This window comes from Symphalangus syndactylus, chromosome 5, assembly GCF_028878055.3.
Source record: "Symphalangus syndactylus isolate Jambi chromosome 5, NHGRI_mSymSyn1-v2.1_pri, whole genome shotgun sequence".
Taxonomy (NCBI): domain Eukaryota; kingdom Metazoa; phylum Chordata; class Mammalia; order Primates; family Hylobatidae; genus Symphalangus; species Symphalangus syndactylus.
In genome coordinates, this window is record NC_072427.2 from 131,208,170 (window position 1) to 131,232,492 (window position 24,323).

At 39.5% G+C, this 24,323-nt stretch overlaps 1 protein-coding gene across 6 annotated transcripts in view; it reads right to left on the reverse strand.

The window, feature by feature from the left end:
- The window catches only part of IRAG2 (inositol 1,4,5-triphosphate receptor associated 2), a 118,250-nt gene that overhangs the window by 51,553 nt on the left and 42,374 nt on the right, over nucleotides 1-24,323 (reverse strand). For 3 of the 6 annotated variants that reach the window (XM_063639596.1, XM_063639597.1, XM_055280346.2), the window contains exons 18-19: nucleotides 5,503-5,617; nucleotides 4,894-5,056 (exon numbers count right to left, since the gene is read on the reverse strand). In XM_063639596.1, the coding sequence (XP_063495666.1) occupies nucleotides 4,894-5,056; nucleotides 5,503-5,617 (278 nt within the window). Of the gene's footprint in view, nucleotides 1-4,893; nucleotides 5,120-5,502; nucleotides 5,618-5,840; nucleotides 6,080-24,323 lie in introns of those variants that run through there. The other 3 variants (XM_055280347.2, XM_063639598.1, XM_063639599.1) reach the window with 2 other exon arrangements.

Genomic DNA, 24,323 nt, shown 5'->3' on the forward strand with positions numbered 1-24,323 from the left:
GAAGAAACCACTAAAAAAATACATGCAGCTGGGCAGAGTGGCTCACGCTTGTAATCCCAAAACTTTGGGAGGCTGAGGCAGGAGGATTGCTTGAGCCCAGGAGTTTGAGACCAGCCTAGGCAACACTGTGAGATCTTACCTCTACCAAAAATTTAAAAATTAGCCAGGCATAGTGGTGCCCGCCTATAGTCCTAGCTACTCAGGAGGCTGAGGCAGGAGGATCACTTGAGCCCAGGAGGTTGAGGCTACAGTGAGCCATGATCCCACCACTATAGTCCAGCCTGGGTGACAGAATGAGATCCTGTCTCAAAAAAAAAAAAAAAAAAAAAAAAAAAATCTATCTACCTACCTACCTACCTACCTCTATGTATGTGCAACACTGTAACCAGAGTACTAACAAACACAATTATTAAATTATTAGTACTAAGAAGATCACATGAATCACTCAGACATGCATCTTTAAATGCCTCACAGGATATTAGAAATACATAAAAACAAGAGAATGGGAATGCTGGTGATTCCTTCACTAGGACAGTGTTGGTGGGGTGAAAGGCAAATGCAGATAGAGGCAGCGAGGCTAACAAGGTGAACACAGGAGGGAGTATGATTGGACACAGACCAGGGCTCTACAAGGCTGGGGTAGAGCCCTGTAGAGTCCAGAGCCCTGTAGAGCCCAGAGTGACTTTGTGGGGAAGGCCCAGGTGCAGACACTTATTTTAGTTTTCTCAAAATAAAGCTGAAAGAGTTCCTGTTGCCTGTTCAGCAGCCAAGCTAAGGACTTTTTCCTTTCCTGAGGAAGGTGAGAGTTCTATTCCTACCAATCCAGATCCAAGTCCCAAGAAAATTGTGAATGAAACAACATAATTTCTATACTATATAACCACAGCATTTCCCATTTACAAATCACAAATGAGATGATTCATGTTATAGAAACGTGTTCTAGCAGAACACAAATATCAACTGTGGCCAAGCATTAGCTACTATTTTGCATGTATTATTTTATGTAATTCACAACAACTGCATTTAATAGAAGAGGATACTGAAGCTCAGAGAGGCAATGTGATTTGCTCAACTTTATCCAGCCACTCTTTTGTGGACTTTGAGTGAGAACACAGGTTTGTTAATTTCAAATCCCATGTTCTTAATCATTATACTATACTTCCCGGATTACTTCTCCATATCTGCATTTTTCTTTTGGGAAAACTTGGGTCCCTATCCCATCAGAGTTGTTGAGCAAGCTGTATTTGGCTTTGATTTTCTCCTTGGCCATCACCCCAAACCCTTCTATCTTTAAATATCTCAATCACCTGGATCCCTGTGCCCGCCTTCTTCGGCTCATTTCCCTCTTGTTTACTGACTGCTTAGGACACGGCTTTCATCTTGAATCCATGCTCCAAGTCCTAAGGGTTTTACCTCTCCCATACCTCCCGCCCTCCATGCTAAGAATAGCAAGCTAGAAGAATGTCTGCAGTGATATCATCTAGGTGAAAGCCTCCTCTAAACTATGAAGTTCATGTGCAGATACTAACGTTCAAATAAGAAATGATGCTATATCGGAGTTTCCCAGGATCTCTTTTCAAGGAAAAATTTGTGACTCTTAAACGTAATTCTCTCATTGTCTATTAGAAGACTGACTCCATGAAGATTTCATGTTAAATGGGAACAAGAGATGGTGAATAGTAAGGGGGTGATAGTTTTGGATTGTATCAATTAGTCCGTGATTTCTGTACATAAGATTCACTCTAATATGTGATATACACAGCCTGTAAGCTTTTAAAAATTTCCTTTTTAGATGAGTTCATGTCCTTTGTAGCGACATGGATGAAGCTGGAAACCATCATTCTGAGCAAACTATCGCAAGGACAGAAAACCAAACTCTGCATATTCTCACTCATAGGTGGGAATTGAACAATGAGAACACTTGGACAGAGGACGGGGAACATCACACACTGGGGTCTGTCATAGGGTGGGGGATAGGAGAGGGATAGCATTAGGAGAAATACCTAATGTAAGTGACAAGTTAATGGGTGCAGCACACCAACATGGCACATGTATACATAGATAACAAATCTGCACATTGTACACATGTACCCTAGAACTTAAAGTATAATAAAAAAAAAATTTCCTTTTTAAAGCAAACACCAATTATAATCCAGTCATGTGTATATTAACAAGATACTTAGATATAAACAAAGTTTAGACGCAGAAGAAATAAAATATATAAGTAACCATTCAAGCAATTGAACAGTTTTCATGGCACATTTCTTGAAGAATATCATGCACGTGAATTGCCTCATAAATCAGCCCAGTCCTGATGGCAGTTGAAAACTTGAACGATATCATTTATTCAAGATAAAGTTCAGGATTTCTGATCAAATGTCACATATAAATTTCCAGTTCTAGTGTGAACATTATGCACATTGATCTGAACGTTTGGACAACCAGCTGCATCCCCACACAATGTGCTGATGCAACTTAGATGGATCAGAAAACAATTGTCTGAAATACTTTGTGAATTTATTAAACTAGCCAGAGAGTTTCAGAAAAGCTAAATAGATATAAATATGTTTTGTTTTCTGACTCAGAATCAGATGTCTGACTCAGAACTCAAACAGCATGGGGTGGCAGTGGTCATGGTGGGATGTGCGTGGACGTGTTTGTGTGATAACTGTACTCATTGACATTTGTTCGCAGTCTATCTGGAACATCTGCTATATAGAACGTTTTGAAAACATGTGCTATCTGGGCCGGGCGCGGTGGTTTACGCTTGTAATCCCAGCACTTTGGGAGGCCGAGGCGGGCAGATCACGAGGTCAGGAGATCGAGACCATGGTGAAACTCCGGCTTTACTAAAAATACAAAAAATTAGCCGGGCGTGGTGGCGGGCGCCTGTAGTCCCAGCTACTCAGAGAGGCTGAGGCAGGAGAATGGCATGAACCCGGGAGGCGGAACTTGCAGTGAGCCGAGATCGCGCCACTGCACTCCAGCCTGGGTGACAGAGCGAGACTCCGTCTCAAAAAAAAAAAAAGAAAATATGTGCTATCTAAATTTCCCTCTTCTCTCAAAGATTGAATTTAAAGGGCATTGTTAGAAAGATCGTAAGCACGTGGTCATACAAGCAAAATCCTGATTAGTGTGGGTTTTTTGGGCAGCAAAAATACAAGTAACAGGTAAGGGATTTCGTAAATCTGGACAGAAAGGAAGTGTCCACTCTACTTTATCCAGGCAGAAAAAAATACACGTATCAACCCAGGGCAGCTTTCACATTCTGCTTTTAAGTGTATTTGAATCTATTAGGCCATGAAGATAAACTGGGAAGACAACAATAGCAAGTTCATAATATCAAGAACGTGCACTTTGGGATAAGTTATTAAAGTTGACTCTTCTAAGAAAATATTGTAAGAAAATCAGAGTGAGGAAGGAGAACAAATTCTTAGTAGTTTATAAAACTCAGGTATAATATTGATTTAATCAAAAGGCAAAACTGGAGCAAAAGAATAGTCTTGGGCACAGTGTCTAAAGCAGACACACCTTAAACCAACTTTGGAATGCCTTATGATTCATGTCTCAACATGAACAGTTCTAATCACAAGGGAACCTTCTCCAATGCCCTCTGAGCAGTAGTAAAATAACACACAGACTATGTAATTTAAAGACTGCCTTACCACCTTAACAGAGTGAATCAGAATATTTAGAATTATTGAAAACTGGCAAATTCAATAAAGGTTTAAATATTATGACAAGAATATGTTGAATAACCACTGCTATTTTCACGTTTTATTTATTTGTAATTTTTGTAGAGACGGGGTTTCACCATGTTGTCCAGGCTGGTCTCAAACTCCTGAGCTTAAGCAATCTGCCCACCTCGGCCTCCCAAAATGCTGGGATTACAGAGGTGAGCCATTGTGTCCGGCAAACCATTGCTATTTTAAAACTAGACTATTTCTTAAACTCCTAAATAGCTTTCTCAGATAATAGTAGAAAGGGTACAATAAATCCAAAACAAACACAAGTCTGAAATTTTTCATCTGTAACCTACCTTAAGCTTATATATTAAATATATAATTACTTATAATTATATAACAATTAACAAACAATGTTTATTTCTCAAACCAAATAACTTTCTATAAAACGAATATTTATACTGCTAGAACAAGAAACTGGCTGAACAAAAGCAATTGTCTGATAAATGGCTAAATAAGTAAGGTTTATTTTTACCATATTATGTTTCTAGAATGAAACAATTTTATAGCTAATCTGACATCTGTAATGTGACAACTGTCTTCTCACATAAATCTCTGGTAACTCTTTATACACTTTTGGGTAATACAGAAAAATGACAAATATTCCAATTTTTAAAATGCAAAATATGTATGTAGAGAATGCATTAAAACTTTAAAAGAATTTTCACACGTTTGATATTTTGATACACATTGAATTCATAATTATTTTGCCCAATCCCCTAAAATTTCCAAAGAAAATAGACGAGCAAGGCCTTTTCTACCATATAAGAGGAGAAAACTAGCTAATAAAATCAGAGTATAATATATAACAACTCGCAAGTTCAAATATACCATGCATACTAGATTTTTCTCCTTGTTTACTTTTAGAAATTTTGAGAAGTTTTATTTAATTTTAAAAGAAAAAAACAACCACAGACAAAACCAGCTTATCATAAAAAAGCAAAAAGGGAAGTTAATGGTTAAACCCATGCATGCACCTAGCCACTCAGCAAACCTCTCTGAAAGCCCCACAATATTGCCTTCTCAAACCATTTCATTGTCATAAATTCAGGAATAATATCCTAGCTGTAATCCAGAAAAATGCCTGTAGTCCTATGCCCCGCCTCAGGGTGGACAAAAACTGGGTCATAAATGAATATTTGCTACTCACTCTTCAGTTTCCTTGTCTTCTGCTGAAGTGCCTGGCAAGTGTTCGATAATTCAGTATTTATAGTTTGAAGGTTCCGTTGTTCCGAAATTGCTTCCTCTAATTTATGCAGTAAAGACGTAGCTTTTTCACTGGCAGAGTGGGCTTCTTGATCTCGATCCTTACCCTGGATATGGATAGTTAGTACTGGACTGTAGCAGTGTGGCCAGGAAAGAAAGCAATGGAGTGCTCACTCTTATGATGCAGGCAAAACTGAAAATGTGTTTTTCTTCTCAGGGAAGTGATAAGCCTCTCCTGAACTTCTGCAATTCTGTGTTTGCATATGGGCTCTGTATGCCTGAGCTATTTCTACAGCGGCTGAAGTCCTGATATGTCAAGTTGCCTCTTTCTGCAGAGTCGCCTCTTTCATCAGCAGGCTGTTGATACCGCCTCTCTTACAACTCCCCCTTTACTTCCTCTGCTCACTGTTAGTCGCTAGGGACTGAACTTGCAGTTCCTCTTTGCTTTATTTTTTTTGTTTGTTGTTGTTGTTCCTCCTCCATTTTTATTTCATGGTTTACGGGGCATCTGAGGAGATGTCCCCTGAATCTAATGTAGCCATGAGCCCCCTACCTGCTCCTGTGCATCCTCCAGCTGTTGGCTGGTTTCTTGGAGCCTCTTCCTAAGGATGCCTTCCTGGTTGGCAGCATCTTCCTGTAGTTGTTTAATGGCTTCTAGTTGTTTCTGACTGGAGTTAAAAAAAAAAAAAAAAAAAAAAGTCCAAACCACAAGTTGTCAGTGACATTTCAACTAAGAGTCACCCTGTGAAACTGTGACAAACTCAAACTTAACACCACTTCCTTAGAGATCAGAGGAAAAAGTGAAAGTATATAAATATAAAATCTTAAGCAAAGCTTATTGGCCGCTTAGCCTGACACCCTCGCTTTACAGACAAGGACTTCTAGTTTCACCTTTTACACTGGTGTGTGTTCAGTTCCCACCAGCTGCATTCACAGCACTTAGCATCAGTTGCCAGTTGCTCAGAAGATGGCTCTACAATGAGGTCAGGGTGACAGGTGCAACATTTACACATCACAGCTAGCTTTTACGAAAAAGAAAGGAATGGGGTAAAGGTGGGGGCAGGGAAAAGAAAAGGAAAGAGAGCTTTGTTTCATGACCTTAGCCTTTGTCCTTAAGGGTTGTCAATCATAGTATAAACACGTGCCACGAGCACAGGAAGGACCGCCCCCAGGCACAGATGAAAGCTGGCGGTTGATATTTCTACTTTAGTCCTCTTTTTGCTGAAGCTTTTCTCCCCATCACCCTTCCCCACCACAGATCTCATGGTGCCTCTACGTTACACCTCATTTGGATCCAATTCTAATCTCTAAAACGTGTAAAAATGCACTTACTCTCTGTTAGCAGATGAGATTATTTAATGTGTGTTACATGCCAGTACATCAATGATTATCTGGAAACTATTTGACTTGAATACGGACCTTAACTCAAAGTGGTGATAAATGTTGGGAGTTGCAAAACGACAAAGAAGACACGTTGTCAGCTGTAGGCCTTGTGCATGCCTCTCAAACGTTAACATGTAGTCAGAATGCCACGGCACACTGGCACAAATCCAGCCCTGGTTACAAGAAGGACCACTTGAGAGGCAAGAATTGTCTCACAGAATGCTTACCATACTGGTAAACAAGCAAACAAAATCCTAAGCAAAAATAAAAACTGCCTACATCACCACAAGTTCCACTGAGCATCCTTCAATAGCTTACAGTTGTCTCTCTCTCTCTCTTTTTTTTTTTTTAAATTATACTTTAGGTTTTAGGGTACATGTGCACAATGTGCAGGTTTGTTACATATGTATCCATGTGCCATGTTGATTTCCTGCTCTCTCTCTTTTTAATTTGTGGCAGGAACATTTAACAGATTTACCCACTTAACAAATTTTTAAGTGTACAATACAGTATTATTAACCATAGGCATAATGTTGCACAGCAGATCTCTAGAACATCTTCATCTTCATAACTGAGACTTTACACCTATTAAGCAGCAACTCCTCGTTTCCCCTCCCCTAGCCCCTGGCAACCACTATTCTTCTATTTCTATGAGTTTAACTGTTCTAGATACCTCAGATAAGTGGGATCATGCAGTATTTGTTGTTCTGTGACTCACTTATTTTACTTGGGATAGCATCCTCCAAGTTTATCCATGTTGTCGTATGTGGTAGAATTTCCTTCTTTTTAAAGGTTGAATAATATTCCCTTGTATTTATATACCAAATTTTCTTTATCTAATCATCCGTGGACATTCAGGTTGTTTCCAAATCTTGGCTATTGAGAATAATGCTGCAATGAATATGGGAATGCAAATAGCTTTTCCAGGTGCTGATTTTAATTATTTTGGATAAATACCCAGAAGTGGGGTTCCTAGATCAGATGGTAGTTTAATTTTTAATATTTTGAGAAAACTCTGTAACTTTTTTTTTTTTTTTTGAGAGAGTCTCCCTCTGTCTCCAGGCTGGAATGCACTGGCGCGATCTCGGCTCACTGCAACCTTCGGCTCCCGGGTTCAAGCGATTCTCCTGCCTCAGCCTCCCAGATAGCTGGGACTACAGGCACGTGCCACCATGCCCGGCTAATTTTTTGTATTTTAGTAGAGACGGGGTTTCACCATGTTGGCCAGGATGGTCTCGATTTCCTGACCTCGAGATCCACCTGTCTCGGCCTCCCAAAGTGCTGGGATTACAGGCATGAGCACCTGGCCCTCCATAACATTTTCTATAGTGCCTGCACCACTTTCCATTCCCCCAACTGTGCACTAGGACTCCGACATCTCTACATCCTCACCAACACTTTTTTTTTTTTTTTTTTCGAGACGGAGTCTCGCTCTGTCACCCAGGCTGGAGTGCAGTGACGCAATCTTCGCTCCCTGCAAGCTCCACCTCCCAGGCTAACGACATTCTCCTGCCTCGGCCTCCCTCCCGAGTAGCTTTTTTTTTTTTTTTTGAGACAGAGTCTCACTGTGTTGCCCAGGCTGGAGTGCAGTGGCACAATCTTGGCTCACTGCAAGCTCCGCCTCCCAGGTTCCCACCATTCTCCTGCCTCAGCCTCCCGGGTAGCTAGGACTACAGGCACCTGCCACTATGCCCGGCTAATTTTTTTGTATTTTTAGTAGAGACGGGGTTTCACCTTGTTAGCCAGGATGGTCTTGACCTCCTGACCTTGTGATCCACCTGCCTCAGCCTCCCAAAGTGCTGGGATTACAGGCGTGAGCCACCACGTCCGGCCATCTTTTAAAATAATAGCCATCCTAACAGGTATGATATAATATCTAATTATAGTTTTAACTTGCATTTTCCTAATGATTAGTTATGTTGAGTATCTGTTTGTACACCTGTTTGGCCATTTATCATCTTCTTTTGAGAAATGTCTATTCAAATCTTTTGTCTATTTTTAAATCTAGCTATTTGTGGTTTTTTTGTTGTTGTTCTTGAGTTGTAGGGGTTTCTTGTATTTTCTAAATATTAACCCCTTAAGTGAAGGACCTCTTCAAGGAGAACTACAAACCACTGCTTAAGGAAATCAGAGAGGACACAAACAAATGGAAAAACATTCTATGCTCATGGATAGGAAGAATCAATGTCATGAAAATAGCCATGCTCCCCAAAGTAATTTATAGATTCAATGCTATTCCCATTAAACTGCCATTGGCATTCTTCACAGAATTAGAATAAACTATTTAAAAATTCATATGGAATCAAAAAAGAACCCAAATAGCCAAGACAATCCTAAGAAAAGAGAACAAAGCTGGAGGGATCACGCTACCTGACTTTAAACTATACTACAAGTCTACAGTAATCAAATAGCATGGTACTGGTACAAAAACAGATACGTAGACCAATGGAACAGAATAGAGAACTCAGAAATAGGACTGTACACCTGCAACCATCTGATCTTTGACAAACCTGACAAAAACAGGCAATGGGAAAAGGATTCTCTATTTAATAAATGGTGCTGGGAGAACTGGCTAGCCACATGCAGAAAATTGAAACTGCTCCCCTTCCTCAGACCTTATACAAAAATTAACTCAATATAGATTAAAGACTAAGTGTAAAACCCAAAACTATAAAAACCCTGGAAGAAAATCCAGGCAGTAAAATTCAGGACACAGGCACAGGCAAAGATTTCGCGACGAAAACACCAGAAGCAATTGCAACAAAAGCAAAAATTGACAAGTAGGATCTAATTAAACTAAAGAGTTTCTGCACAGCAAAATAAACTATCATCAGACAACCTAGAGAATGGGAAAACATTTTTGCAATCTATCCATTGGACAAAGGCTTAATATCCAGAGTCTGCAAGGAACTTTAACAAATTTACAAGAAAAAAATATTAAAAAGTGGTCAAGCCAGGCTCGGTGGCTCACACCTGTAATCCTAGCACTTTGGGAGGCTGAGGCGGGTGGATTGCTTGTGGTCAGGAGTTCGAGACCAGCCTGGCCAACATGGTGAAAGCCTATCTCTACTAAAAATACAAAAATTAGCTGGGTGTGGTGGTGTGTGCCTGTAGTCCCAGCTACTCAGGAGGCTGAAGCAGAGGAATTGCTTGAACCTGGGAAGTGGAGGTTGCAGTGAGCCGAGATTGAGACCCTGCCATCGCACTTCAGCCTGAGCAACAGAGAGAGACGCTGTCTCAAAAAAATAAAAAAATAAAAAGTAGGCAAAGGACAGGAACAGACACTTCTCAAAATAAGACATTCACATGGCCAACAAACATGAAAAAAAAGCTCAACATCACTGATCATTAGAGAAATGCAAAATCACGATGAGATACCACCTCATGCCAGCCAGAATGGCAATTATTAAAAATCCCAGAAACAACAGATGATGGTGAGGTTGCAGAGAAAAAGGTATGCTTTTATACTGTTGGTGGGGTATAAATTAGTTCATCCATCGTGGAAGACAGTGTGGTAATTCCTCATAGATCTAAATAGGGGTAGAAATACCATTTGACCCAGCAATCCCATTACTGAGTATATACCCAAGGAATACAAATCATTCTATTATAAAGATACATGCATGCGTATGTTCACTGCAGCACTATTCGTAATAGCAAAGACATGGAGTCAACCAAAATGCCCATCAGTGATGGACTTGGTAAAGAAAATGTGATACATGTACACCATGGAATACTACACAGCCATAAAAAAGGAACAAGGTCACGTCCTTTGCAGGGACATGGATGGAGCTAGAAGCTGTTATCCTCAGCAAACTAATACAGGAACAGAAAACCAAACATCACATGTTCCCACTTATAAGTGGGAGCTGAATGATGAGAACACATGGACACATTACAGGGAACACCACACACTGGAGCCTGTCAAGCCGGTGAAGAGGGACAGCATCAGGAAGAATAGCAAATGGATGCTGGGCTTAATACCCAGGTAATGGGTTGATCTGTGCAGCAAACCACAATGGCACACATTTACCTATATAAAATACCTGCAGATCCTGCACATGTACCCTGGAACTTAAAGGAAAAAACAAAAACAAAAAACAACAAAAAACCCCTTATCAGTTGTTTCGTTTACAAATATTTTCTCCCATTCCATAGGTTATCTTTTCATTGTATTGTATTCTTTGCTGTGCAGAAGCTTTTCAGACTGATGCAGTCCAACATGTCTATTTTGCTTTTTGTTGCCTGTGCTTTTGGTGTCATATCCAAGAAATCTTGCCAAGACCAATGTTATGAAGCTTTCCTCCATGTTTTCTTCTAGGTGTTTTCGGTTTCAGGTCTTAAATTTACATCTTTAATCCATTTTTAATTGATTTTTGTTTATGGTATAAGAGTTCAATTTCATTATTTTGTCTGTGGATGTCCAGTTATCCCTGCACCATTTGTTGAAGAGATTATCCTTTCCCTATTACATATTCTTAGTACCTATGTTGAAGATCAAGTGACCATCTATGCATTGGTTTATTTCTAGGCTCTCTATTCTGTTTCATTGGTCTATACGTCTGTCTTTATGCTAATACCATACTGGTTTAATTACTGTAGCTTTGTAATATATTTTGAAATCAGGAACAGTAATGTCTCCATCTTTGTTCTTTCTTCTCAAGATTGTTTTCAGCTATTCAGGGTCCCTCATGGTTCCATAAGAATTTTAGGATTTTTTTTCTATTCCTGTAAAAAAATGCCATTGGAATTTTTGTTAGGGATTGCATTGAATCTATAGATTGCTTTGGGTAGTATGGACATTTAAACAACATGAACTCTTCCAATCTATGAACATAGGATGCCTTTTCATTTATTTGTGTCTTTAATTTCTCTCATCAATATTTTGTAGTTTTTATTGTTTTTTTACCTCTTTAAATTTATCCCAAAGTATTCTTTTTGATGCTATTGTAAATGAGATTGTTAATTTCTTTTTCAGATAGTTCAATGTTGCTCATATATAAATGAAATTTATTATGGTATTTTGATTTTGTGTGATGCAACTTTACTAAATTCTAACAGGTTTTTTTGTGAAATCATTAGTTTTCTATAAATAAGATCATGTTATCTGCAGAGATCATTTTACCTCTTCCTTTTATATTTATATGCCTTTTATTTTTTTTTCTTGCCTAAATTCTCTGGCAAGTACTACACTGAACGGAAGTGGTGAGAGTGAGCATCTTGCTTTGTTGCTGATCTTAGAGGAAAAACTTTGTCTTTTACCACTGAGTGATGTTCACCGAGTTTTTCATACATTACTTTTATTATGTTGAGATAATTTACTTCTATTCCTAGTTTCTTAAGAGTTTTTACACAAAATATTGTTAAATTTTATCAAATGTTTTTTCTGTACCTATAGAGATGATCACACAATATTTATCCTCCATTCTGTTAATGTGGTATATCAAGATAATAAATTTGCATATATTGAACCATCCTTGCATCCCAGAAATGAATCCCACTTTGTCATGGTGTATAAGCCTTTCAATGTGCTTTTGTATTTGACTGGCTTATATTTTCTTGAGGATTTTGCATCATCAGGGGTACTGGCCTAGCTTTGGTATCAGGGTAATGCTGGCCTCATGAAATGAATTTATAAGTGTACCTTCCTTTTCTTTTCCTTTTTCTTTTTCATCTTTTTTTTGGTGAAGAATTTCAGAAGTATTAGCATTAATCTTCTTTAAATGTTTGGTAGAATTCACCAGTGAAGCCGTCTCATACTGGGCTTTTCTTTTTTGGGAGGTGTTTAATTACTGAGACAATCTCCTTACTGGTTGTAGATCTTTTCAGATTTTCAATTTCTTCATGATTCATAAAGAAATATGATGGGGTGTATGTTTCTGGGAATTTTTCCATTTCTTCTAGGTTATCTAATTTGTTGGCATAAAATTGTTTATACTAGTCTTTTATGATCCTTTGTATTTCTGCAGTTCTAGTTGTAATATCTCCCTCATTTCTGATTTTGAGTCATCTTCTTAGTCTAGCTAAAGGTTTGTCTGTCTTGTTTATCTTTTCAAAAATCCATCTCTTAGTTTTGCTGCTTTTTAATTGCTTTTCTATTTTAAACAACTTTTTGCTCTAATTTTTATTATTTCCTTTCTTCTGGGAAGGAACTTTGGGCTTAAGTTGTTCTTTTTCTAGTTCACTGAAGTGTAAAAAGTTAGGTTTATCTGAAATTTATCTTCTTTTTTAATATAAGTGTTTATCACTATAAAATACCCTCTTAGGAGTACTGCTTTTTCTACATCCTAAAGATTTTGGTATGTGCTTTTGTTTTCATTTGTCTCAAGTCTAATTTTCTTTATTTCTTCATTGACCTATTTGTTGTTCAGGAGTCTGTTGTTTAATTCTCACATATTTATGAATATTTCCATTTTCCTTCTGTTATACATTTCTAGTTTTATTCCATTATGGTAGGAAAAAGATAATTAGTATGATTTCAATCTTAAATTTGTTAATATTTGTTTTGTGACCTAATGTGTGATCTATCCTGAAGAATGTTCCATGTGCATTTAAGAAGGATGTATATTCTACTGCAGTTGGGCACAATGTTCTGTGTTAGGTCCATTTACTCTCTAGTGCTATTCAAGCCTGCTATTTCCTTATTGATTTTCTGTCTAGATGTTCTATCCATTATTGAACATGAAATACTAAAGTCTCTTATTATTTTATTGCTGTCTATTTCTTCTATTTCCCCCTTCAGTTCTGTCAGAGTTTGCTTTATACATTTAGGTTCTCTAATGTTGGGTGTGTAGATATTATATTTTCCTGGTGAGCTGATCCTTTTATTATATAATGTCCTTCTTTGTCTCTTATGACAGTTTTTGACTTAAAGTCAATTTTGTCTGATATAGTTACCCATACTCTCTTTTGGCTGCCATTTGCTTGGAATATCTTTTTTCATCTCTTCACCTTCAGCTTATGTGTGTACTTAAATCTAAAGTGAGTCTCTTGAGACAGCATATAGTTGAATCTTGGCTTTTTAAAATTTAATATGTTTAGCCCTCTATGTCTTTTGATTGGTAAGTTTAATCCATTTATATTTGAAGTAATTATTCATAGGGAAGGACTTACTATTGCCATCTTATTATTTTTCTGTCTGTCTTGTAGTTATTTTTTCCCGCTTTTCCTCTCTACTTGCCTTCGAGTTTTGTTGACTTCTCTGTATTAATATTCTTTGATTCCTTTCTTCGTGTGTGTATCTGCTCTATAGGTATGTTCTTTGGGGTTACCATGGAGCTTACATAAAACATCTTATAATTATAATAGTCTATTTTAAGCTAACAACCTAAATTCCATCACATATAGAAACTCTATACTATTACTTCTCTCCTTCAAACACTTTATGTTATTGATATTATAATTTACATATTTTTAGATATCATAAACATTTTTATAGTTATTTTTTACTTATAATACTTTCAACTTTTATATAAGAATTAAAACTGATTTAACCACAACCATTAAAGTGTTACAGCATTCTGTGTTTGTATTTTCTTTTTGTTAAATTCTAACTTTGCACAGGCATTTTCTTCTGACCTCCAGCATTTTAATGGGATTCTCTGTCAGGTAAGTCCTTTACCTGCTTCATTAGGGTCAGTTTCTAGAGATTTATTGTTCCCTTGTTTGCAGCATATTTTTCTACTTCTTTATTTTCCTTGACTCTTTTTAACTATGTATTAGAAAAAATAGCCAACTCTCCCAGTCTTCACATACAGGTCTCATACAGGAGAAAACCCTTAATCAATCCAGGAAGAGATTCTGGAGGCCAGGGGTAGTCTCAAACATTCACACTAATCCAAACCACCATTTTTGTGTCTAGCAGCCCCCAGGCATCTGGGGCATGCTGGGTCTCATAGTACTCCGAGACAGGTAAGACAGAAGCCAATTCTTTGGGCAGCATCCAGAAAAATTGAAACATTGGATACACAGTCCAACTCTTCCATCTTTTCATCCCTGGACAGAAGCTGAGACCTAGGGCTTTTCACTGAGCTGGGAGTAGGGGCTCCAGCAAGTGCGTGCATGCTAGTTCAAACTACCTTCTTCGTTTTCAGTGGTATCCAGGCATCTAGAGTATGCCAGGTCCCATTAGCACTATAAGACAAGTGAAACAGAAGCTAGTATCTTAGGCAGCCCCCAAGAAAGCTGAAATGTTGGACATGTGATTTGATTCTCCTCCCCACCCCACCACACTAGGGAGAAGCTGAGAGCTGGAGGTTTCATTCCATTGACATGGCACTAAGCTAGGGATAGGGATTATGGTGAGGATTCCTCAAATTTTCCTACCAGCCTTGATGAAGCTGGATTCACGCTCACTCAGGATTCAAGAGCCTCTCAACTAGTTTCTGTGTTCTTCACAATAGGAATTTGTTCTTGTATTGTTGTTGAATTCATGTGTTCCTGGAGAGAAAGAGGGTCCAGAGCTTCCTATTTCACCATCTTGCTGGAATCATTCCTTTTCTTTTTTTTTTTTTTTTTTTAATTTTAAAGACATCACTTTTATCTACTTTTCTCTCTACCAGGAATAGTCTATATTCTCAAGAGTGTCCATTATCTTCCAAGAGAAAGCAAAAGGACTTTAAAGACCATCATAAATCCATATTTATTAATACTCATATTTTCAATTATTTATATGTATTTTCACCAATATAACAACATGTTTTATGAACTTTATGAATCATAAGTGTTAGAAATAGCTTTTTAAAAATAATAGATGGGGGCCAGGCATGGTGGCTCATGCCTGTAATCCCAGCACTTTGGGAGGCCGAGGCAGGTGGATCACGAGGTCAAGAGATCGAGACCATCATGGCCAACATGGTGAAACCCCATCTCTACTAAAAATACAAAAAATTAGCTGGGTGTGGTGGCAGGCGCCTGGAGTCCCAGCTACTCAGGAGGCTGTGGCAGGAGAATCACTTGAACCTGGGAGGCGGAGGCTGCAGTGAGCCAAGATAGCACCATTGCACTCTACCCTGGCAACAGATCAAGACTGTCTCAAAAAAAAAAAAAAAAAAAAAATTAGATGATATCATCTGTTAAAGATACTCAACAGATGATGAACCTTTGAAGATTTTTCTCCCATACAAATTTTATTATCATGTAAAGAGGTATATATTAGCTTGTGTGTATGTTTAAATCCAACAATTCTCTCTGCCAACATGTTCTAATGATAAATCTTGATTTCTATTCCAGTCTGCATCTTTCCCAGACTTTGCTGTCTAAATAGCACTCCATGTACCTGGTTTTCAGATCAAAAGCCTCTAAGTCAAGGATGACTCCTCTCTTTCTTGCACTCCACACATATAACTTGCCAGCACGTTTGATTGGATCCACCCTCAAAAATACACTTCGAATTTAATAATTTCTTACCACTTCCATGACTATTACCCTGAACCACACTACATCCCTCACCTGGACTACTGCAGTAGTTCCTAACTCTGTAACTCTTTGATCATGAAATGTTTTATACTTCAACTCAGTATACAAACACACACACATACACACAAACATAGCTGAAACAAAAATTCAATTCAGCACTACTTATTCTTACTATATGTAATGCACTCTATTATTTTATATCTTTTTTTTTAAATGGGTCAAAAACCAGTAAATTGATATCAGAATATCTAAACGCTTATCTGTTATTGAGAACTTCTTCTCTCACTGGGTGCAGTGGCTCACGCCTGTAATCCCAGCACTTTGGGAGGCCTAGGTGGGCAGATCACTTGAGACCAGGAGTTTGAGACCAGCCTGGCCAACACAGCAAAACCCCATCTCTACTAAAAAAAAAAAAAGAAAAAAAGACATGGAGCCAAGATGGCCGAATACGAACAGCTCCAGTCTACAGCCCACAGCGTGAGCCACATGGAAGATGGGTGATTTCTGCATTTCCAACTGAGGTACTGTGTTCATCTCACTGGGGAGTGTTGGAATGTGGGTGCAGGACAGTGGGTGCAGGGCACCAAGCATGAGCCGAAGCAGGGTGAGGCATCACCTCACCTGGGAAGCGCGAGAAGTCAAGGAATTCCCTTTCCTAGTCAAAGAAAGGAGTGACAGACAGCACCTGGAAAATCGGGTCACTCCCACCCTAATACTGCGCTTTTCCAATGGTCTTAGCAAATGGCACACCAGGAGATTATATCCTGTGCCTAGCTCGGAGGGTCCTACGCCCACAGAGCCTCGCTCATTGCCAGCACAGCAGTCTGAGATCAAACTGCAAGGTGGCAGTGAGGCTGGGGGAGGGGCATCCGCCACTGCTGAGGCTTGAGTAGGTAAACAAAGCGGATGGGAAGCTTGAACTGGGTGAAGCCCACCACAGCTCAAGGAGGCCTGCCTGCCTCTGTAGACTCCACCTCCGGGGGCAGGGCATAGCCAAACAAAAGGCAGCAGAATCCGCTGCATACTTAAATGTCCCTGTCTGACAGCTTTCAAGAGAGTAGTGGTTCTCCCAGCATGCAGCTGGAGATCTGAGAACAGACAGACTGCCTCCTCAAGTGGGTTCCTGACCCCCAAGTAGCCTAACTGGGAGGCACCCCCAGTAGGGGCAGACTGACACCTCACACGGCTGGGTACTCCTCTGAGACAATACTTCCAGAAGAACAATCAGGCAGCAACATTTGCTGTTCACCAATATCCGCTGTTCTGCAGCCTCCGCTGCTGATACCCAGGCAAACAGGGTCTGGAGTGGACCTCCAGCAAACTCCAACAGACCTGCAGCTGAGGGTCCTGACTGTTAGAAGGAAAACTAACAAACAGAAAGGACATCTGTACGTCCACACCAAAACCCCATCTGTACGTCACCATCATCAAAGACCAAAGGTAGATAAAACCACAAAGATGGGGAAAAAACAGAGCAGAAAAACTGGAAACTCTAAAAATCAGAGCGCCTCTCCTCCTCCAAAGGAAAGCAGCTCCTCAGCAGCAATGGAACAAAGATGGACAGAGAATGACTTCGACGAGTTAAGAGAAGAAGGCTTCAGACAAATCAAACTACTCCAAGCTAAAGGAAGAAGTTCGAACCCATGGCAAAGAAGTTAAAAGCCTTGAAAAAAAATTAGACGAATGGCTAACTAGAATAACCAATGCAGAGAAGTCCTTAAAGGACCTGATGGAGCTGAAAACCAAGGCACGAGAACTACGTGATGAATGCACAAGCCTCAGTAGCCGATGCGATCAACTGGAAGAAAGGGTATCAGTGATGGAAGATCAAATGAATGAAATGAAGCGAGAAGAGAAGTTAGAGAAAAAAGAAAAAAAAGAAATGAACAAAGCCTCCAAGAAATATGGGTCTATGTGAAAAGACCAAATCTACATCTGACTGGTGTACCTGAAAGTGATGGGGAGAATGGAACCAAGTTGGAAAACACTCTGCAGGATATTATCCAGGAGAACTTCCCCAATCTAGCAAGGCAGGCCAACATTCAAATTCAGGAAATAACAGAGAATGCCACAAACATACTCCTCCAGAAGAGCAACTCCAAGATACATAATTCTCAGATTCACCAACGTTGAAATGAAGGAAAAAATGTTAAGGGAAGCCAGAGAGAAAGGTTGGGTTACCCACAAAGGGAAGCCCATCAGCCTAACAGCTGATCTCTGAGCAGAAACTCTACAAGCCAGAAGAGAGTGGGGGCCAATATTCAACATTCTTAAAGAAAAGAATTTTCAATCCAAAATTTCATATCCAGCCAAACTAAGCTTCATAAGTGAAGGAGAAATAAAATACTTTACAGACAAGCAAATGCTGAGAGATTTTGTCACCACCAGGCCTGCCCTAAAAGAGCTCCTGAAGGAAGCACTAAACATGGAAAGGAACAACCGGTACCAGCCACTGCAAAAACATGCCAAATTGTAAAGACCATCGATGCTAGGAAGAAACTGCATCAACTAATGAGTAAAATAACCAGCTAACATCATACTGACAGGATCAAATTCACACATAACACTATTAACCTTAAATGAAAATGGGCTAAATGCTCCAATTAAAAGACACAGACTGGCAAATTGGATAGAGTCAAGACCCATCAGTGTGCTGTATTCAGGAAACCCATCTCACGTGCAGAGACACACATAGGCTCAAAATAAAGGGATGGAGGAAGATCTACCAAGCAAATAGAAAACAAAAAAAGGCAGGGGTTGCAATCCTAGTCTCGGATAAAATAGACTTTAAACCAACAAAGATCAAAAGAGACAAAGAAGGCCATTACATAATACCATTACATAATGGTAAAGGGATCAATTCAACAAGAAGAGCTAAATATCCTAAGTATATATGCACCCAATACAGGAGCACCCAGATTCATAAAGCAAGTCCTTAGAGACCTACAAAGAGACTTAGACTCCTACACAATAATAATGGGAGACTTTAACACCCCACTGTCAACATTAGACAGATCAACAAGACAGAAAGTTAACAAGGATATCCAAGAATTGAACTCAGCTCTGCACCAAGCAGACCTAATAGACATCTACAGAACTCTACACCCCAAATCAACAGAATATACATTCTTTTCAGCACCACACCACACCTATTCAAAATTGACCACATAGTTGGAAGTAAAGCACTCCTCAGCAAATGTAAAAGAACAGAAATTATAACAAACTGTCTCTCAGACCACAGTGCAATCAAACTACAACTCAGGATAAAGAAACTCACTCAAAACCGCTCAACTACATGGAAACTGAACAACCTGCTCCTGAATGACTATTGGGTACATAACAAAATGAAGGCAGAAATAAAGATGTTCTTTGAAACCAACGAGAACAAAGACACAACATACGAGAATCTCTGGGACACATTTAAAGCAGTGTGTAGAGGGAAATTTATAGCATTGGTCCACAAGAGAAAGCAGGAAAGATCTAAAATTGACACCCTAACATCACAATTAAAAGAACTAGAGAAGCAAGAGCAAACACATTCAAAAGCTAGCAGAAGGCAAGAAATAACTAAGATCAGAGCAGAACTGAAGGAAATAGAGACACAAAAATCCTTCAAAAAATCAATGAATCCAGGAGCTGGTTTTTTGAAAAGATCAACAAAATTGATAGACCACTAGCGAGACTAATAAAGAAGAAAAGAGAGAAGAATCAAATAGATGCAATAAAAAATGATAAAGGGGATATCACCACTGATCCCACAGAAATACAAACTACGATCAGAGAATACTATAAACACCTCTACACAAATAAACTAGAAAATCTAGAAGAAATGGATAAATTCCTCGACACATACACCCTCCCAAGACTAGACCAGGAAGAAGATGAATCTCTGAATACACCAATAACAGGCTCTGAAATTGTGGCAATAATCAATAGCTTACCAACCAAAAAAAGTCCAGGACCAGATGGATTCACAACCGAATTCTACCAGAGGTACAAGGAGGAACTGGTACCATTCCTTCTGAAACTATTCCAATCAATAGAAAAAGAGGGAATCCTCCCTAACTCATTTTATGAGGCCAGCATCATCCTGATACCAAAGCCTGGCAGAGACACAACAAAAAAAGAGAATTTTAGACCAATATCCCTGATGAACATTGAGCAAAAATCCTCAATAAAATACTGGCAAACCAAATCCAGCAGCACGTCAAAAAGCTTATCCACCATGATCAAGTGGGCTTCATCCCTGGGATGCAAGGCTGGTTCAACATACGCAAATCAATAAACGTAATCCAGCATATAAACAGAACCAACAACAAAAACCATATGATTATCTCAATAGATGCAGAAAAGGCCTTTGACAAAATTCAACAGCCCTTCATGCTAAAAACTCTCAATAAATTAGGTATTGATGGAACGTATCTCAAAATAATAAGAGCTATCTATGACAAACCCACAGCCAATATCATACTGAATGGGCAAAAACTGGAAGCATTCCCTTTGAAAACGGGCACAAGACAGGGATGCCCTCTCTCACCACTCCTATTCAACATGGTGTTGGAAGTTCTGGCCAGGGCAATCAGGCAGGAGAAGGAAATAAATGGTATTCAATTAGGAAAAGAGGAAGTCAAATTGTCCCTGTTTGCAGATGACATGACTGTATATCTAGAAAACCCCATTGTCTCAGCCCAAAATCTCCTTAAGCTGATAGGCAATTTCAGCAAAGTCTCAGGATACAAAATCAATGTGCAAAAATCACAAGCATTCTTATACACCAATAACAGACAAACAGAGAGCCAAATCATGAGTGAACTCCCATTCACAATTGCTTCAAAGAGAATAAAATACCTAGGAATCCAACTTACAAGGGATGTGAAGGACCTCTTCAAGGAGAACTACAAACCACTGCTCAATGAAATAAAAGAGGATACAAACAAATGGAAGAACATTCCATGCTCATGGGTAGGAAGAATCAATATCGTGAAAATGGCCATACTGCCCAAGGTAATTTATAGATTCAATGCCAACCTCATCAAGCTACCAATGACTTTCTTCACAGAATTGGAAAATACTACTTTAAAGTTCATATGGAACCAAAAAAGAGCCCGCATCGCCAAGTCAATCCTAAGCCAAAAGAACAAAGCTGGAGGCATCACGCCACCTGACTTCAAACTATACTACAAGGCTACAGTAACCAAAACAGCATGGTACTGGTACCAAAACAGAGATATAGACCAATGGAACAGAACAGAGCCCTCAGAAATAATGCCACATATCTACAACTATCTGATCTTTGACAAACCTGACAAAAACAAGCAATGGAGAAAGGATTCTCTATTTAATAAATGGTACTGGGAAAACTGGCTAGTCATATGTAGAAAGCTGAAACTGGATCCCTTCCTTACAGCTTATACAAAAATTAATTCAAGATGGATTAAAGACTTCAATGTTAAACCTAAAACCATGAAAACCTAGGCAATACCATTCAGGACATAGGCATGGGCAAGGACTTCATGACTAAAACACCAGAAGCAATGGCAACAAAAGCCAAAATTGACAAATGGGATCTAATTAAACTAAAGAGCTTCTGCACAGCAAAAGAAACTACCATCAGAGTGAACAGGCAACCTACAGAATGGGAGAACATTTTCATAACCTACTCATCTGACAAAGGGCTAATATCCAGAATCTACAATGAACTCAAACAAATTTACAAGAAAAAAACAGCCTCATCAAAAAGTGGGCAAAGGATATGAACAGACACTTCTCAAAAGAAGACATTTATGCAGCCAAAAGACACATGAAAAAATGCTCATCATCACTGGCCATCAGAGAAAGGCAAATCAAAACCACAGTGAGATACCATCTCACACCAGTTAGAATGGTCATCATTAAAAAGTCAAGAAACAACAGGTGCTGGAGAGGATGTGGAGAAATAGGAACACTTTTACACTGTTGGTGGGATTGTAAACTAGTTCAATCACTGTGGAAGTCAGTGTGGTGATTCCTCAGGGATCTAGAACTAGAAATACCATTTGACCCAGCAATCCCATTACTGGGTATATACCCAAAGGACTATAAATCCTGCTGCTATAAAGACACATGCACACATATGTTTATTGCGGCACATTCACAATAGCAGAGACTTGGAACCAAGCCAAATGTCCAACAATGATACACTGGATTAAGAAAATGTGGCACATATACACCATGGAATACTATGCAGCCATAAAAAACGATGAGTTCATGTCCTTTGTAGGGACATGGATGAAGCTGGAAACCATCATTCTCAGCAAACTATTGCAAGGACAAAAAACCAAACACTGCAAGTTCTCACTCATAGGTGGGAATTGAACAATGAGAACACATGGACACAGGAAGGGGAACATCACACACCAGGGCCTGTTGTTGGGGGGAGGGGGGAGGGATAGCATTAGGAGATATACCTAATGTTAAATGACGAGTTAATGGGTGCAGCACACCAACATGGCACATGGATACATATGTAACTAACCTGCACATTGTGCACATGTACCCTAAAACTTAAAGTATAATTTTAAAAAATACAAAAATTAGCTGAACATAGCAGCACACAGCTACTTGGGAGTCTGAAGCAAGGGAATCGTTTGAACTCGGGAGGTGGAGGTTGAACCCAGGAGGTAGAGGTTCCAGTGAGCTGAGATCGTGCTGCTGCACTCCAGCCTGGGTGATGGAGTGAGACTGTCTTGAAAAGAAAAGAAAATAAAACTCTTCTTTCTCGTCTCACTGCTTTCACTTTTGCCCTCTATAAATAATTCTTCATCCAGCAGATCTTTTAAAACACAAATCACAAAGAAAGAAGAAAAAAATAAAAACAAACAAAAACAAAACACAAATCACATTTTTTCTCTGCTCCTAACCCTCTGATGGCTTCTCACCACACTCAATAAACTCCCAACTCCTAAACATGGACTGCAAAGGCTGTGTCTGGCCTGGCCTCTGTCTATCCTTCTGGCTCCACATCCTACCACTGCCCAGCCTCCACCCCGCCCCAGCCATACCAGCTTCTTGCTGCTGCTCAAAAACACCAAGCTCACTACAACCTCAGGGTCTTTGCACTGGCTCCTTCCTCTGCCTGGAACACACCCGGATCGTCACATAGCTCATTCCCTCGCCCCACTCAGCTCTTTACTCAATTCATCACTCCTCAGGCAGGACTTTCCTGGCTATTCTCTCTAAAATGCTCCCAGTCATTCTTTGTCTTCTTATCCTGATTTAATTTTCTTTATACCACTCCCTGACATTGTATGTTTATTTGTTTGTTATTTGCATCCTTTACTAGATGTTAGTTTCATAGAGGCAGAGATTTCTGTCTTATTTCCTGTAATTCCTTAGCACCTGGAGTTGGGGAAGGGGTGGAAGCCAGGCGAAGAGCAGACATCCTGACGGATATTGTACGGATCAAGACTTGTTTCCTTGCCAAGCCTTCTGAGAGAACTTTCCTGTCCATGCCACTCAATTATTTCCATTCTTCAGCACTAGAGCCTATTTGTCCCACAGCAGAATGAGGGGCTTCTCTTCCTCAGCAAATAGCCCCTAAAAATTTACCTTTAATAAACATTTCCTACCTCATCTAAACAGAATTCTCTCTCATCCTCACAAAATACTCCATTTTCTTTTTTTTCTTTTTCTCTCTTTTTTTTTTAAAGAGGCAGTGTCTTGCTGTCTCCCAGGCTGCTAGAGTGCACTGGCACAATTATAGCTCACTGTAGCCTCAAACTCCTGGGCTCAATCCTTCCACCTCAACCTCCCAAGTAGCTGAGACTACAGGCACGCATCACCACGCCCAGCTCATTTAAAATTTTTTTGTTAGAGACAGGGTCTCGCTATGTTGCCCAGGCTGGTCTGAACTCCCAGGCTCAAACCATCCTCCTGTCTTAGCTTCCCAAAGTGCTGGGATTACAGGCATGAGCCGGGGCACCCAGCTATTTACTTATTCATAGCTAAAATCCACAGTCAAATTATTTTGTGTGTAGCCTTTATGTGGCTTTGTCAGTTTTAAATTGTGTCCAAAAGCCAGAGGTTATACCCATCTTATGCTGATAAGGAGTATTTTGCCCAATGCTAGGTTCTCAGAATATTTTTAAAGAATCTTGTATCAGATTTAACAAGTCGATGGTGGGAGATTAACCATTGAAAGGACACAGGTTTTGAAGTCAGGCAGAACTAGGTCTGAATCCCAGCTGTCACTTAATCCCAGCTGGGTGACCTTGGGCAAATTATGGAACCTCTCTGGAGATAAATATATGTCAACTTCTTAGCTCTACATCTGACACAGTAGCCTCTAGACAAATGACACCTCCTGTTATTTAACTGGGCTGCTTGTATGTCTAAGTAGGACAATACAGAAGATTCACTCATTTTGAGATGACATTAGTGCAGACCTCTCTCCAAATAGTTCTTTGTTGCTAAATAGAAGAGTGTTGACGCTGCCTTTTGTGGAGATGGTATCTGCACAGGGAAGCTGTGTGTCCACTTAGCCCACATCTTTTACCACTATGGGGAAGTGAGGGTTCTCTGCTTCTTAGGGAAAGC